The following is a 14,074-nucleotide window of genomic DNA, read 5'->3' as shown; positions in this document are numbered from 1 at the left end:
AACTGAAACCATGGGAAATGTTCAGTGTTTTGTTTATGATACTCATGATATGGGTAATAGGACATCCGTCAATCAATAATAAAAGTACATATTGCCTGAGATTGCAGGAAGATTCCCAGAATGAGACTAAGGATACAGTTAACTCATGCCCTGAGGTGTGTTTCAGTATCTCTCAGGATACAAACAGTAATGTTATTTCTCAAGCCTTATCAACAAGAAATGTTTATCCCACTGTTAACAATTTACACTAAGCCCACCCCCCACCCCGTTCTAAAGCCACAATCTATGCAACATACATTCCCCCCACCAACAGACCCTCCTTTGCCTTACATAGGAATGTATGATGAAAATGGGAAACACACAGTTAATATTAATGGCAAATGGGTTGAGGTATAAAGCCTGCCCTTTAGTTAAAGATTACAAAGGTATAAGAATTGGTGTATTTTAATGAAGGATCAAAGAAACTCTTTAAGAAAGCCATTAAATAGGTCATATGAAAAAAAGAAATTACCTTGGAGATTAAAAATAAAATAATGTAAAATTGACATAAATATATTTTAGAGGCACTTCAGAATAGTAGGCTTTTAAGTAATAGACTTTCAGTATTTTAAGTGTGTTTTACTAGAATTTTATATTAGAAGTAAGAAAGCTTATCAATAATCATAGGTATGCTTTAAAGTTAAAGGTTAATGAAATAATTATAGGTATGCTTTACATTTAAAAGTTAATTATAGGTCAGGAGACATATAGTCTAGTTGCGTAGTGTGGCACCTAGTGATTGAGGTAAAAATATAAAGGCTTATTCATGATTGGCAAAGGTTACAGGAAAAAATTTTAAACAATGTACTCAATATCTTACGTAATCAATATATGTTACAAAAAGATTGTAAGTCTTAAGAAGTTTCAGGGCTTGGGGTTTTCCATTTACTACCTGAAAAAACATCTGCAAAAAAGGTATAAAAATAAAGGCCCCCCCTCTAGGGGCAGCAGATCCTTCTGAAGGCTGCTCGTAACTTGCAACCTGTCCGACTCCTCTCTTTCGCTCCATGCCACTCATCCTTCAGGACCCCTGCATCCCTGCTGGGGCTGGACCCGGGCATTCAAGTTGTTGCATTTAGCAAGTATTCAACTTTAATGACTTTTCTAGACTGAAGCTAGATGGTCTTCATCTCCAACCATTGCAGTCTCTGATTAAGCCAGAGAAGCTAAGACAGTTTGGAATTATCTTCTTCTCTTTGTCATGATTTATAATGTGTATATTAACAGAGAAGTTTACAATTAAACATGTCACTACCATGCCAGCCCTGGGCTTATCCCTTTCCTTCACTAGATCTTAGCCAAAAGGCCAAGAAAGGATGGGCATGTCCCTTTCTACTTCCTGCTATAATAAGTATTAAACATAGATTTTATTAAAGGAGAACTGAAGTATTATTTGAACTTAGAAGATGGTTTTTCACATGTTATAAAATGGCTCTATACATGTAAATATGTGAGTAGGGTAAGAAGATAGATAATTAGTTCTATCTTCCCTGAAACCATCTATGCTAGATCATGTGTGAAGGATGTCTTAATGCCTTATGTCATCCAGGAAAATAGTTTATAGTCTGTACCCTCAACAGTGAAACAGATAGGATTCTCTCCAATTTTTCCATACCTATGCCCATATCATCTCTCATTGCCACTTTGCAGTCTTTTGGTGTATCTTCATGGGTTCTTTTGTAGATTTGGATTTTTCTCTACCACTGAACCACACCCAAAGCCCCCTTCATGGGTATTTTATTTTATTTTTTTTTGGTTTTAAGGATTGAATCCAGAGGCACGTTACCCCTGAACTACATCCCCAGCCCATCTTTAAAATTTTTTATTTTGAGATAGGGTCTCACAATAAATTGCTTAGGGCCTCACTAAGTTGCTGAGGCTGGCTTTGAACTTGCAGTCCTCCCACCTCAACCTCCTGAGCTACTGGGATTACAAGCTTCATCAGTATTTAACGAGAAATTAAAAGGAGTATCAGGCACTGCAAGTCTGAGCCATATTACCAGAAGTTTGAAAACTATTTAACGATAGTCATCAACAGAATTGTATGTACCATGTGTCAGTTTTTCTAGTTAATGTCCATTTATATACTTAAGAATATTCTTCATTTTCTGCCTCATATTTTCATATATTTTTATGCCATTCTTTAACAAAAACGGTATTTTTTATTAGACATGTTATTCACAATTTAAACTGTTTTGCATTTCTTTGTGCCATAGCTTTCATAAAGAAGTAACATTTTAAAATTCAAACACTAACAATTTGATTTCTTCGTTAAGCCTCTGAGCCTAGTGAGGATACTACAACAGGAACAGAAATTACAAAAGAATCCAAAGAGATCATGGAGAGTAAAGAATCTGAAACAGGTTAGACTATATAACAAAAGTAGTGCATAAAAGTGCTTTTCACATTTCTTAACAGAATCTAGTCCTTTAATTGGGGCATTACCTGATTTCTACTTATTTCTTTCTATGCTATATGTCAGCCTGATATTTATTATATTTATTTAGTTTATTCCGTTAAGAGTGTATCTATTCACCTTATAACACTGACTTTCATCAAATTTATTTTACACATTGTATTTACAGCTAAAGTTTTCATATGAAGCTCATATTATCTAATTATTTGAGTTTTATTAATAGGTAATAACTCATGTATAATATATAAAGAACAAAGAATGATTAAAATATGAAATTATGAATATATATTATTGCTAAGACTATTAAGTTTACTTTTCTTTCAAATGTTTGAAAAACATTATAAACAGTGTAAATTATTCTGGCAATTTGGCTGGAGATAAGATATTTAAAGACTCTTTTTCCTTTCCTTTAACCTTTACTCAAAAGTTGTACTGCCTGAGTTTCCAGAAGACACTTATCCTGATGTTCCTGAAATGGAGCCATTTATAGAGCAGATTAATTCTTTCAATACCACCTGGAAAACACTGGAATCAGCAATTAGTGAGGCTGGCGTTCAAATTTTAAACTTGGAGATTTCTGGGAAAACACCAAAGGAACTATTTGAAAAAGTAGTCAACACTATGGAAAGTAAGGACTGTGATTGCCACATTTATGATCAAGAGTAGAGATATTAAAAACATGCTGGAACTTTAAGACCTCTCTTGATGGTTCATGAAGTAAAGCATTCAATGTATCCAAGGGTGATATATAAAATATTTAATAAGTATCATAGTGCAGGCTCTGCCTGATCAGAACAGCTATGGGGCACACACGGCATTGACCATGCTGGTCAGTTGTCACATAAAGAATTTGTAAAGGCCTATTTGCCTACATATTAAAACCAAGAGATGAATAATAATAATTAGTTTCCTAATTTTTCACTTCTATATATGCTAATGACTGTTCATTCTAAAAATATTTTCTCCAATGATTTTTTTAACAGAACCTTTTCAGTATAGTGCATGGGAGTTAACTATAGAAGATTATGATGAAGAAACAGAAGACTATCAGGCTGAAGCTGACATTGATGAGGATTTGGATGAAGAGGAAGAAGAAGAGGAAGAGGTATGACTGTTTTATTACTACTCATTCTCATTTGGTAAGTCCTTGAAACTGTACTTAGCAGAGTGGTGACTAACAGGTTAACAAGTGAACAAACAGGCAGGCTCAACTTTATAAGTAAACATTTTTGCTCATGTTCTCCCCTGACCCCAGCCTCACTTGATTCCCTGAAATACCAGGGCTACTTAGTATTTAAAAAAAAAAAAAGACACCATGAAAAAAATATAAGGGGAATCTTTTAAATTTTTTTCCATGGAAAAAGTATATAGGTATTAAAAATGTAAATATTTTATAAATCTAAGACTACTGTGTGTATGTAAAACAGAGAGAGAGTCTTAAAAAGGCTGCTTTCATGATCATGATGTGCAGAACTCTCAAACAGCAGCAATACAGGTTGGGGCACCATTCTACTCCCTTGAAACCAGAATCGTGATAAACATTTTCATTTGATAGTGCCCAGCTCAGACATCTGTCAATCATAAAACATGAAAATGTTTCTTTAATTTGGGGCTTTATAAATAAAAAATAACTTATTAAGTTAGATAAACATACACTTACAATTAAGTTATTTTTGCCTCACTTAAACCCAAATATACAGGGGATGGGGGGGGACAAGAAATAATACACAGTATGATTTGGATACAGCTCTCAGTACTTTATTATTAACTTATGAGACTATTAAGGTTGCCAAAGGATGTGGTTTTGTCCTGCTTATGTTCTGATTCTCTTCCTCTGGCCACCTTCTGTTAGTGTTCTCAGACCATTCTCAAGATGTCTATAATACTCAAAACTTATATTTTTATGTACAGTATCCATGCATTTTAAAAAATCCCATAATTCACAGGGCATCAGGTAGGGCATGAATCAGGGTGTAGCCTCAGGAATGGGGAATAATTCAACCTAAAATAAATGCTGCTCTGGCCCCACCTAATATAAAAGTAAAAATCAAAAAGACTAAATTTCTTCCAAGTAACTTCACTGTGTCCAAGAATAAACATGTAAGAATATTTATGGGAATACAAGATAACATTCTGACCTCCTCTCTAAGATCACCAGACCTGCAAACAAGCAGGAAAATATGACTTTGTAATTAGGAGAAAAGTTGATCAATTAAAACTAATTGAAAACTGACAAAGATGTCAGAATTCCTGACAAAAACATTAAAACTGTTAACATAAATGCACTCTATAAATCAAAAAGTTAAGCAGAGATATAGAAAAATAATAAACACCTAATCTCCACTGTTAGGATTGAAAAGTACAAAAATTAAATGAAACATTCATTGAACAGAATAACAATCACTTAGAAGATTAGCAAACTGGAAAAAATAACAATAGAAACTTAGCAAACTGGAAAAAATAGCAATAGAAACTATCTACAATGAAACAAAAGAGGAAAAATAGTGAAAAAAGTGAGATCATCAGTGATCTAAGGAACAAGGAGCCTATCATATATGTAATTGGAATCCACAAAAACAAGTACTGCTCAGTAGCCAAGTTATGGAACCAACCCAGGTACCCATCAATGGACAAATGAATAAAGAAAACATGGTATATGTACATGATGGAGTTTTACCCAGCCATAAAGAAGAATGCAATCATGGCATTTTTCTGGTAAATGGTGGGAACTGGAGAACATCATGCTAAGTGAAATAAGCCAGACTCAGAAAGTCAAAGGTCGGATGTTTTCTCTTATATGTGGAAGCTAGAGAGAGAAAAGGGGAATTAAAAAAAAAAAAAAAAGATCTCACCTGGTATGGTGGTGCATGTCTAAAACCTGCAACTCGTGAGGCTGAGACAAGAAGATCACAAATTTGAGGCCAGCCCCAGCAGTTTAGTAAGGTCCTAAGCAACTTAGCAGACCTTGTCCCAAATAAAAAATAAAAAAGGGTTGGGGATGTGGCTCAGTGATTAACTACCCCTAGGTTAATTAAAGGCAAAAACTATTAAAATAGGAAAACAAAATAAAAGTCCCAAAATGAAAAATTGACCAATCAACAAAAGGAAAACAGACAAACTTCCTGTAAGCTTGATTAGGTAAAAAAGAAGAAGCAATAATGAACATTTAATTATTTTAAATTATGAGGACTTTATACTAATAAATTTGAAATTCAAAAAGGCTTTTACCCCCAAACAATCAATTAATAAAATTTGCTTAAAAGATAAAAGCCAAACAAAAATAATAGAAGGAAGTTTATAGGTCATTTCTAATATACATTTGCTGATTAAACAATTCCTGTGTTGTTTAAACTCTTCCATGTCATAGGAAATAATCAATACTTCTCAGCTCAGTTTTAAGTTTGAATGCCCTAATAGGAATTAAATTAAATAAGAATGATGGAAGGAAAATATTGATTAGTCTTATTTTTGTACCTTTGTAGAAAGTTATTATTTCTTGTTTTGTTGAGAAGCATGTTATAGGATAATTATATTTGCACCTACATATATGTATATTTTCATATGTATGTTGGTAGCATTATAATCATTTTAGTATACTAATCATTTTTAGTATAATACATACCATGCATAGAAATTATTTATCACAAATGAAAATCTGTTACTAAATATTTGTTAGCTAAATAAAATATTTTGAAATTATTATCTGATTATATCCACTTAAAAGAAAGCAAAGCAAATCCAGAGGCATCTCAAACTTAATTTACAATAGGTAAGAATTTATAGTTATACACTGTGGTGCATGGGTGTAATCTCATCTATTTAAGAGACAGAGTCAGGAAGATCACAAGTTCAAGGCCAGCCTTAGCAACTCGATCTCAAAATAAAAAATAAAAAGGTCTAGGGATGCACCTCAGTGGTAGAGTGCCCCTGAGTCCAATATCCAGTCATGTAAAACAAAGAAACAAACAAAAAGTTGTCACCCTGACTCAACTTTTATTTCTTGGGAATAATTTTAGAAACTGAACTCAGAGTGAAGGTTTTCATTACACTTCTGTTGGCTTCTGTCTGTAGAGGTCTAGGCACACCTTCATTCTCAGTGCTGATTTACTTTCTTTATAAAAATTAAAAACTTAGGATATGGATTTAGAGGGATATGAGAAACTAATTTTTTAAATAATTAAAATAGTATAAGAATGACTTTTGGATTATTTTAAAGTTGGATTGTTATAGATTAAAATTATTCAAGAGGATTATTTTTAATTCCTTTTTATTATTACATCAAATGCCTTTTCATAATACTCTTTAAATTGAATAATATTTCTAGAGTGAAGAAAGAATTAAAGAGAAAAGGAGGCATTTGGGAGACACAAAGTCCTTCTGTCCAGTGGTTCTCAAAGAAAACTTCATCTTACAACCATGTAGCACAGAAGAAGCAGCTAAATACCGTGAAAAGTTCTACTACTTTTCGAGTGCTGAGGCTAGAGAAAAGTTTCAGGAGAATCCTGAAGACTATGTGGCTCACAGCGAACCATTAAAGGTGAAAACAATATTCCTATCCTAATACAAGGAGCTAATAAACCTTATGCTGAATTTGTAGATAGGTTTATTCAAACAGCTATCAGAGTTTTTGGGAATACAGAACAAGCAATGCCATTAATAAAACAACTGGCTTATGAGCAAGCAAATCATTGATGCAGAGAAGTCATTAGACCATGGAAACATGAAGATTTAAACACATATATTAAATTATGTAGAGACATTAATGAACAAGGGCAAGTCTTGGCAGCTGCAGTAAACAGGTCTTAGATGCCAGGCCAAAAACATGCTATAATTGTGAACAAACAGCAGATTTTAAAAGGAATTGCCCCATAGGAGGAGGGTTTAACAAAACTAGGTATCAAAGGAGTAGAATACCGGGTATGTGCCCACGATGCCGTAGAGGGAGACATTGGGCTAATGAATGCCATTCTCAAACCACCATAGAGGGTACTCCATTACCAATTGCTTTTTAAAGGACTTATTATCAGCTTCCATCATGGTATTGTCCCCACTCTCATAGGACAATATAGTGAAAATATCCAAGTTCAAAGATCAACTTCTTTGCAATGTAACATAAAAATGATTATCAATTTTGGTTTTTAAAGAATTGTCTTATGTCAGACCAGCACTTAGTGTCTTTTTATCTGAAATAAAAAGATACGGCAGAATTACCGCTTGCTAGGTTACAGCCCATCTATGTACGTCGATCTAAGAAGAGCAGGCTAGTGATCTTATAAAGAAGTTGGGGGGAAATGTGGAATTCTGGGATCGATGCCTTTTCAGAGGAATAAGTGGGTAGACAGCATCTATAGAATTGTGATTATGCAAGTAACACTGTTCTTGATGGGACCACACTGAACCTGTTTTCCAAGTAAGTCCACCCCTGATTGGTTGATTTTCAGGAGTGAAGGATGATACTTGTTGGATTACAAAACATGTTCCCTGAAGTGAATTGGCCAATCTAACCAGTTTAAAACTGGTTGAATGACTAGTGTTGCTGTGTCTATAGAATAACCCATTTTCTCCTTTTGGTTATGAGAAGCTTTTTATTCTCACTTGTTTATCACCTTTGGGTTGGTTTTCTATCTTCTTTAAAACAATACAAAAGCCAGACACACGAGGCAAATACTGTATGATTCCACTTACATCAGGTACCTAGAATAGGCAGATTCTTAGAAGAGAAGGAAGAAGGAGCATGGGAGTTAACTATTTAATGAATAGAAGATAACTTCCTGTTATGGGTCATGAAAAAGTTCTGGAGATGGATAATGGTGACAGGTACACAACATTGTGGATATATTTAATACCATAAAATTGTACCCTTAAAAATGGTGTAAGTGGTAAATGTTATTTTATAAATATTTTACCAGAATAAAAATGAACATGTGGCAATTCTTTTTTTTTTTTTTTTTCCTGGTACTGAAGATTGAACCCAGGGGCACTTTACCCTTGGTCCAGATCCCTAGCCTTTTTTGTTTTTTATTTTGAGACACAGTCTCACTAAGGTGCTGAGAGATGTGCTAAATTGGTGACATTGGCCTCCAACTTGAGATCTTCCTGCCTCAGCCTCCCAAGTTGCTGGAATTACAGGCTTATGCCACCACATTAGCACAATTTTTTTTTTTTTCATTTCTGAAAGTAAGGCACACAAATAATTGCACCAGCTTTAAACAAGAGTCTTAATTTTTATATTTTACTTTTCCATATTCTTCCACAGATATATGTGTGTGTATGCATGTTTATATATATATTCTTTCTAGCATATATCTTATTTTATGTTTTTTCACTTATGACAGAAAATTTATGTTTCTACATAGATCTAATAATGCTTAGATATTTTGATATAACATCTTAACATCTAATTTATCATTAGACATTTTTTCACAGTATTTTTCATAAAATGACTCTGGCATTACGGCTGTTAAATGGTATTTAGGTAATTTGGGGGCATACCTCTCCTTTTCTCTCTCAATTATTTTATTGCTATAATTCTCTGGAATGGGATAACTGGATCGAGATGTATAAATCACAATACATTATATTATTACTTTTTGATAACACCTTTGCCTTCTTAAACTGAACATACAGAACCCTTATGGATAATTTGGGCCTAGTTACATGGTGCCCACAGGGACTATCGTAGTGTGTGGATGATTGTGCCTAAGAATCCCCAGGCAATGGTGCTAAGGGTCATTTAAGCACTGTGGCTACTTTTCTTCTTTTCTTGTTGCTTTTGGCAGTCACTTCTTCTTATAGATTTGCTGAACTTTGCCTTGTTTTATACATTACACATATCACGTGGATACAACCCTGAAAACCTGGAGACACAGTTCTGCAAAGCATAAAATGCGTTGGATTTGCCAGGAACTTTGCAGGTCACCACCCAGCTTTACCTTAACACCCTCCGGATGCCAGACAGCCCTAGATGCCAGGCATTTGAATTGTGGTTAAGTGAAGTGTTACTGTTACCAAAAGCTGGGTCCCCGGCCCCAATGCCAATCCAATGATGAGAACATGATTTTGAGAAAAAGGAAAAAAGAAATTTTATTGCTTTGCTAGCAAAGAGAAACACAGGGTACTCCTGTCCCAAACGTTGTGATTCTGCCCATCAGCAGGAACAGGGTGCTTTTAAAGAAGTGATTCAAAGGCTACATTCTACCTGTTCTCTGTTGGAGTTGTCATTCACTTGTTAATTTGGGAGATAGTCATTTCCAAGATCTTCTGCTAAGGTCCCCAAAATCTGGATTACTTCCTTCCTACTGTGAATGTTTATTTAAGGACAGATAAATCTTCCTAAAATGAGGAAGAAAGGTAATTCTGTTTCCTCTGAGATTAGGGAGGGGGAGAAATTAGGGGGGAGCTGGGAGAGAGGAAGAGAAAGAAACATATCCATTTTTAAAAAAGTTTCAGTGGTAGAGCAGCAAGGGCTATATTCCGAGTAAACCACTATTACACTACTCTAATAATTTGATCACTGGGGATTTAAAAAGTTTAGTGTGAGGCTATCCCTACATTATTTCATACCATCCTGTTTTCATTATTCATCATTTATTATTATGTCTTATTATTTTTCTCAAATGATGTACCTGGTTGTGGGAAGCCATTCTGACACGTGATTGGGTGACTCACGTTAAGGGCCTGAGGCGCTTTGGCTCTGTCGAAGCTTTCCCGACCCTTTCCTGATGAGAGAGCCCATCCGTGTGGGGGTGTGCCTGACCACTGACCCCGGGGACCCAATCACTGACCCTGACCTTGGATTGCAGCCCCCCCTCAACCTTCATTGGATGGAATTCTCCCCTGAATCTCTTGTTCCCCAATAAAGGGCTACTCCCAGGCGTGTTCACTCTCTCTCTCTCCTGCTAGCCCTGAGTAATCCTCGCTGCCCTGCTGGGCGGCTAGAGGTGGGAACCAGAGAGGTGAGCCGTCTCGGACCTAGCAATATAAATAAGGTAACTGGTCTGTGTGTTTTATTTCGATCTCTTCTAACTAACTTTATGCCTAGAACCTCATTAATGAAACCACTGCGCAGGCCGCGTGGTAGACCTGGTGGCTAATTCCTACAATCATGGGTTCTCTGAATTTAGCCTTCCTCATCTCCAGTATGAAGATCAAAGGAATAGTGGAGAGGACTCTAATGTTTCATTATTAATGAACTAGGGTTTTGTGTTTTTGGTTTTTTGTAGAGGGGTAGAGAGATTTTTTTTTTTTTAAATCATATCATAAGAAAGTATGTTTTCATTATTTCTTAACATTAAGACTTTTAAAAAAAAAACTAATTTCATTTTATTAAGTGCTTTCTGGCATATGATATCAAGATAATCTTGTCGTTGTTGATACTCCTCCCACCAACTAGGACCTTAGTTGGTAGATACAGTGAATTATGTCAATTGATATTCTAATGTGTATACATCTTTGAACTTATAAAGTAATCATTTTTATCAGGCTTAGGGAAAGCAGTTAATGAGCCTATGTTTTTTAAATAACTCAGAACTTCTTCATTCTCCCTCTGCCCTCTCCTTCCCTGCCCACCCACCCCTGCAGGCTCCTCCACCAAGAATATGCCTTATGGGCCCCCGTGGCTCTGGCAAAACTGTGTGTGGAAGACATGTGGCAGAAAAATTTGGCATTTTTCACATTCAGTTTGAAGAAGTTCTTCAAGAAAAATTACTACTCAAAGCTGAAAGGAAATTTGGACCTGAATATGAGGAAGATTCTGATGAGGAACAAGTTGCAAAACAAGAACTTGAAGAACTTGCAGCTCAGGCCAATGTTAAGATTGAGGATGAAAATGCAAAGACACAGGTAACCCTATTTATTCCTTCATACATAGCTGTAATTACTGGTGTCACTTTGGGGATGAAGAATCTGAAGTAGTATAAAACTCTCTCTATATATAAAGTTCTTAAAACAAGAAAAAGAACTCGCCTGTAAAAGTCATCTCACCCCCCCCAGGCTAAATAAAATCTTACTACTTATCTGGAATATAAGATACTGATTTACATGACTCCCATAAAAATCAGAAAAGCTTTCTCTAACTAGACTATTGTGTAGCATTTGTTTGTGATTATATTTTTGATATGTCTGACTTATGGTATAAGGTTTCCACTACTGTATTCTCTGTTTTCTATCACATAGCATAGAAATCTGCCCCAGTGCCAACAGAAATCTCAAAATATTAATTTGCAATGATCCCTAATAAGAAAGTTTGTGTGTATCTCTTAGATGGCTTCTGTCTGAAGTTATAAAAAGAAAGTTCTTATTTCTACCTTATTTTTTTTTTCACTATTTCTGATATGGCTAGACCATTTTCTTTTCTTTTCAAATGAGCCCCCATTAAGGAACCCAAGTATGGTTACGTATAACACTTGAAATTGGAACACGATTGGATAGTGATGTGTAGTATCCTAATAGTCCTTGTCTCCATGCCAATAAGGGGGACATGGTTTTGAGGAAAAGGAAAAAAAAGAAGTTCTATTGCTTTGCTAGCAAAGGAGAAATACAGGGGACTCCTGTCCCAAAGGTTGTGATTCTGCCCATCAGCAGGAACAGGGTGCTTTAAAAGAGGTGATTCAAAGGCTACATCCCAGTTTTCTGTTGGAGTCGTCATTCACTTGTTAATTTGGGAGATAGTCAGTTCCAAAATCCTCTGATACTATCCGCAAAGTCTGGATTACTTCCTTCCTATGGTGGGTATTTACTCAAGGACAGATAAATCTGCCTAAAACTGGTAAGAAAGGTAATCCTTTTCCCCCTGAGATTATGAAGGGGGAGATTAGGGAGGAACAGGGAGAGAGGAAGAGAAAGAGACATGGCCATTTTAAAAATAAATTGCAATGCCTAGTGTGGTGGTGCATGCCTGTAATCCCAGTAGCTGGGGAGGCTGAGAAGAGTTCAAAGCCAGCCTCAGCAATTTACAAAAAGGGGCTGGGGATGTGCTCAGTAGTTAAGCACTTGGATTCACTCCTCAATACCAAAAAAGAAGATGCAGTGGCAGAGCAGTAAGGGCTATATTCAAAGCAAAAAGTGAAGGTATGTGGCATACCTTCAAACATATTTGTTAATTGTTTTCCACCTATATTCAGGAGAATCTGAGAGAAGCTGATATTCTATTAATTTAAAAATGTACATTGATCCAGATTTTTAAATTCCATGAATCTAGGGATTTTTTATGTTTTATTTGTTAGTTGTATTTGATTGATCCAGATTTTTTAATTCCATGAGTCTAGGGATTTTTTATGTTTTATTTGTTAGTTGTATTTGGTCACAACACCTTTATTTCACTTATTTTTTTATTTTTTTATGTGGTGTTCAGGCTTGAAACCCAGGGTCTCGCACATGCGAGGCGAGTGCTCTACCATTGAGCCACAACCCCAGACCCATGAGTCTAGGTTTTTTGTTTTGTTTTGTTTTGTTTAAATATTTATTTTTTAGTTATAGTTGGACACAATATCTTTATTTTTATGTGGTGCTGAGGATCAAACCCAGGGCCTCCCACCTGCTAGGCGAGCGCTCTACCGCTGAGCCACAATCCCAGCCCCAGAGTTTAGGTTTTTTAATGCAACAAAATATTATCTGCTTCTCTATAGTCGTTCAGTTCTCTTTTGCTGTTTCTGAATCATTTGACTTCTAAGGAGGCATACTGAGGAATTTTTTTTTAGATAATAAAATTAAATCCTACCTCCTGGTAATCAACAGTTTCTCATACTGTCATGGGAGAATAGATGTCTCTGGAAAAGGGTCCAAGGAATTTCCAGAGGAGAGGGGGAACTAAACTCAGGTCCATCAGGGTTCTTGGCATAGTGACAGAAAAGAATTTCAGCACAAGCTTGACAAAGGCATAGAAACAAGTTTATTTAGGAAGATGGATACACATTCAAGCAAGAATGCAGGCTGTCTCAAGAGTGAGAAGCAACCTTGACTTGGACTGGGGTCCAATATTTATAGAAGGGCTGTACCAGGGGCTGGAATGGAGGTGGATCCTGGTGGAGCTGCACAATTTCACACTAGTTTTCTCTACACTTGCATATTTTCCTCATTTTACAAGGGCATGGGCCAAGGGCAAGTTGTTCAAGATTTATAACTGTGCTTTCTACCTCTCAGTAGCTTGAGAATATTTCCTTTATGATTCAGTATTTCTTTCTTTTTATCCTAAATCCCTATCTCAATACTTTACTCATTTTTAGAATTTGGGATAACAAAAGCAGTTTCATTCTAGAAAGAACTATCCAGTTAATGATAATCTTACTACAGAAAGAGATGATTTGAGTTCATTATCACAATATTTTCTATTTGTTATTATAATATTGTAATCCCCTTTATAAATTATATTTCTGGTGGCTGCCTGGTGAGAACATATCCTAATCAGGATCTTGATTTGAGAGATAATATTGTATGATTATAGGATAAATGGGGAAAAAATCAGTTAAGCTATATAGACCTGTGAGGAAAACTGAACAAGGTTTTTGCAAAAAGTGATGAATTATAACATGAAGCCATGTGAAAATTAATCATGTTATCACTAGTCACTCCTCTTAGCTCTAGTAGATGCTATTTACTGCTTATAATCACATTGAATATTAG

The 14,074-nt window shown here is 35.5% G+C and overlaps 1 protein-coding gene across 1 annotated transcript in view; it reads left to right on the top strand.

Annotated features, from left to right (window-relative positions):
- AK9 (adenylate kinase 9) overlaps positions 1 to 14,074 on the top strand; it is a gene marked incomplete at its 3' end in the record, with an annotated part of 141,143 nt that overhangs the window by 92,803 nt on the left and 34,266 nt on the right. The window contains exons 22-26 of the mRNA XM_081295818.1: positions 2,316 to 2,402; positions 2,883 to 3,083; positions 3,439 to 3,560; positions 6,780 to 6,992; positions 11,036 to 11,296. Coding sequence (XP_081151944.1) covers positions 2,316 to 2,402; positions 2,883 to 3,083; positions 3,439 to 3,560; positions 6,780 to 6,992; positions 11,036 to 11,296 — 884 coding nt within the window. The remainder of the gene's footprint in view (positions 1 to 2,315; positions 2,403 to 2,882; positions 3,084 to 3,438; positions 3,561 to 6,779; positions 6,993 to 11,035; positions 11,297 to 14,074) is intronic.

Source organism: Spermophilus citellus, assembly GCF_964194105.1.
Source record: "Spermophilus citellus genome assembly, chromosome: 5".
NCBI lineage: Eukaryota > Metazoa > Chordata > Mammalia > Rodentia > Sciuridae > Spermophilus > Spermophilus citellus.
This window is presented reverse-complemented; position numbering and strand designations above follow the sequence as displayed.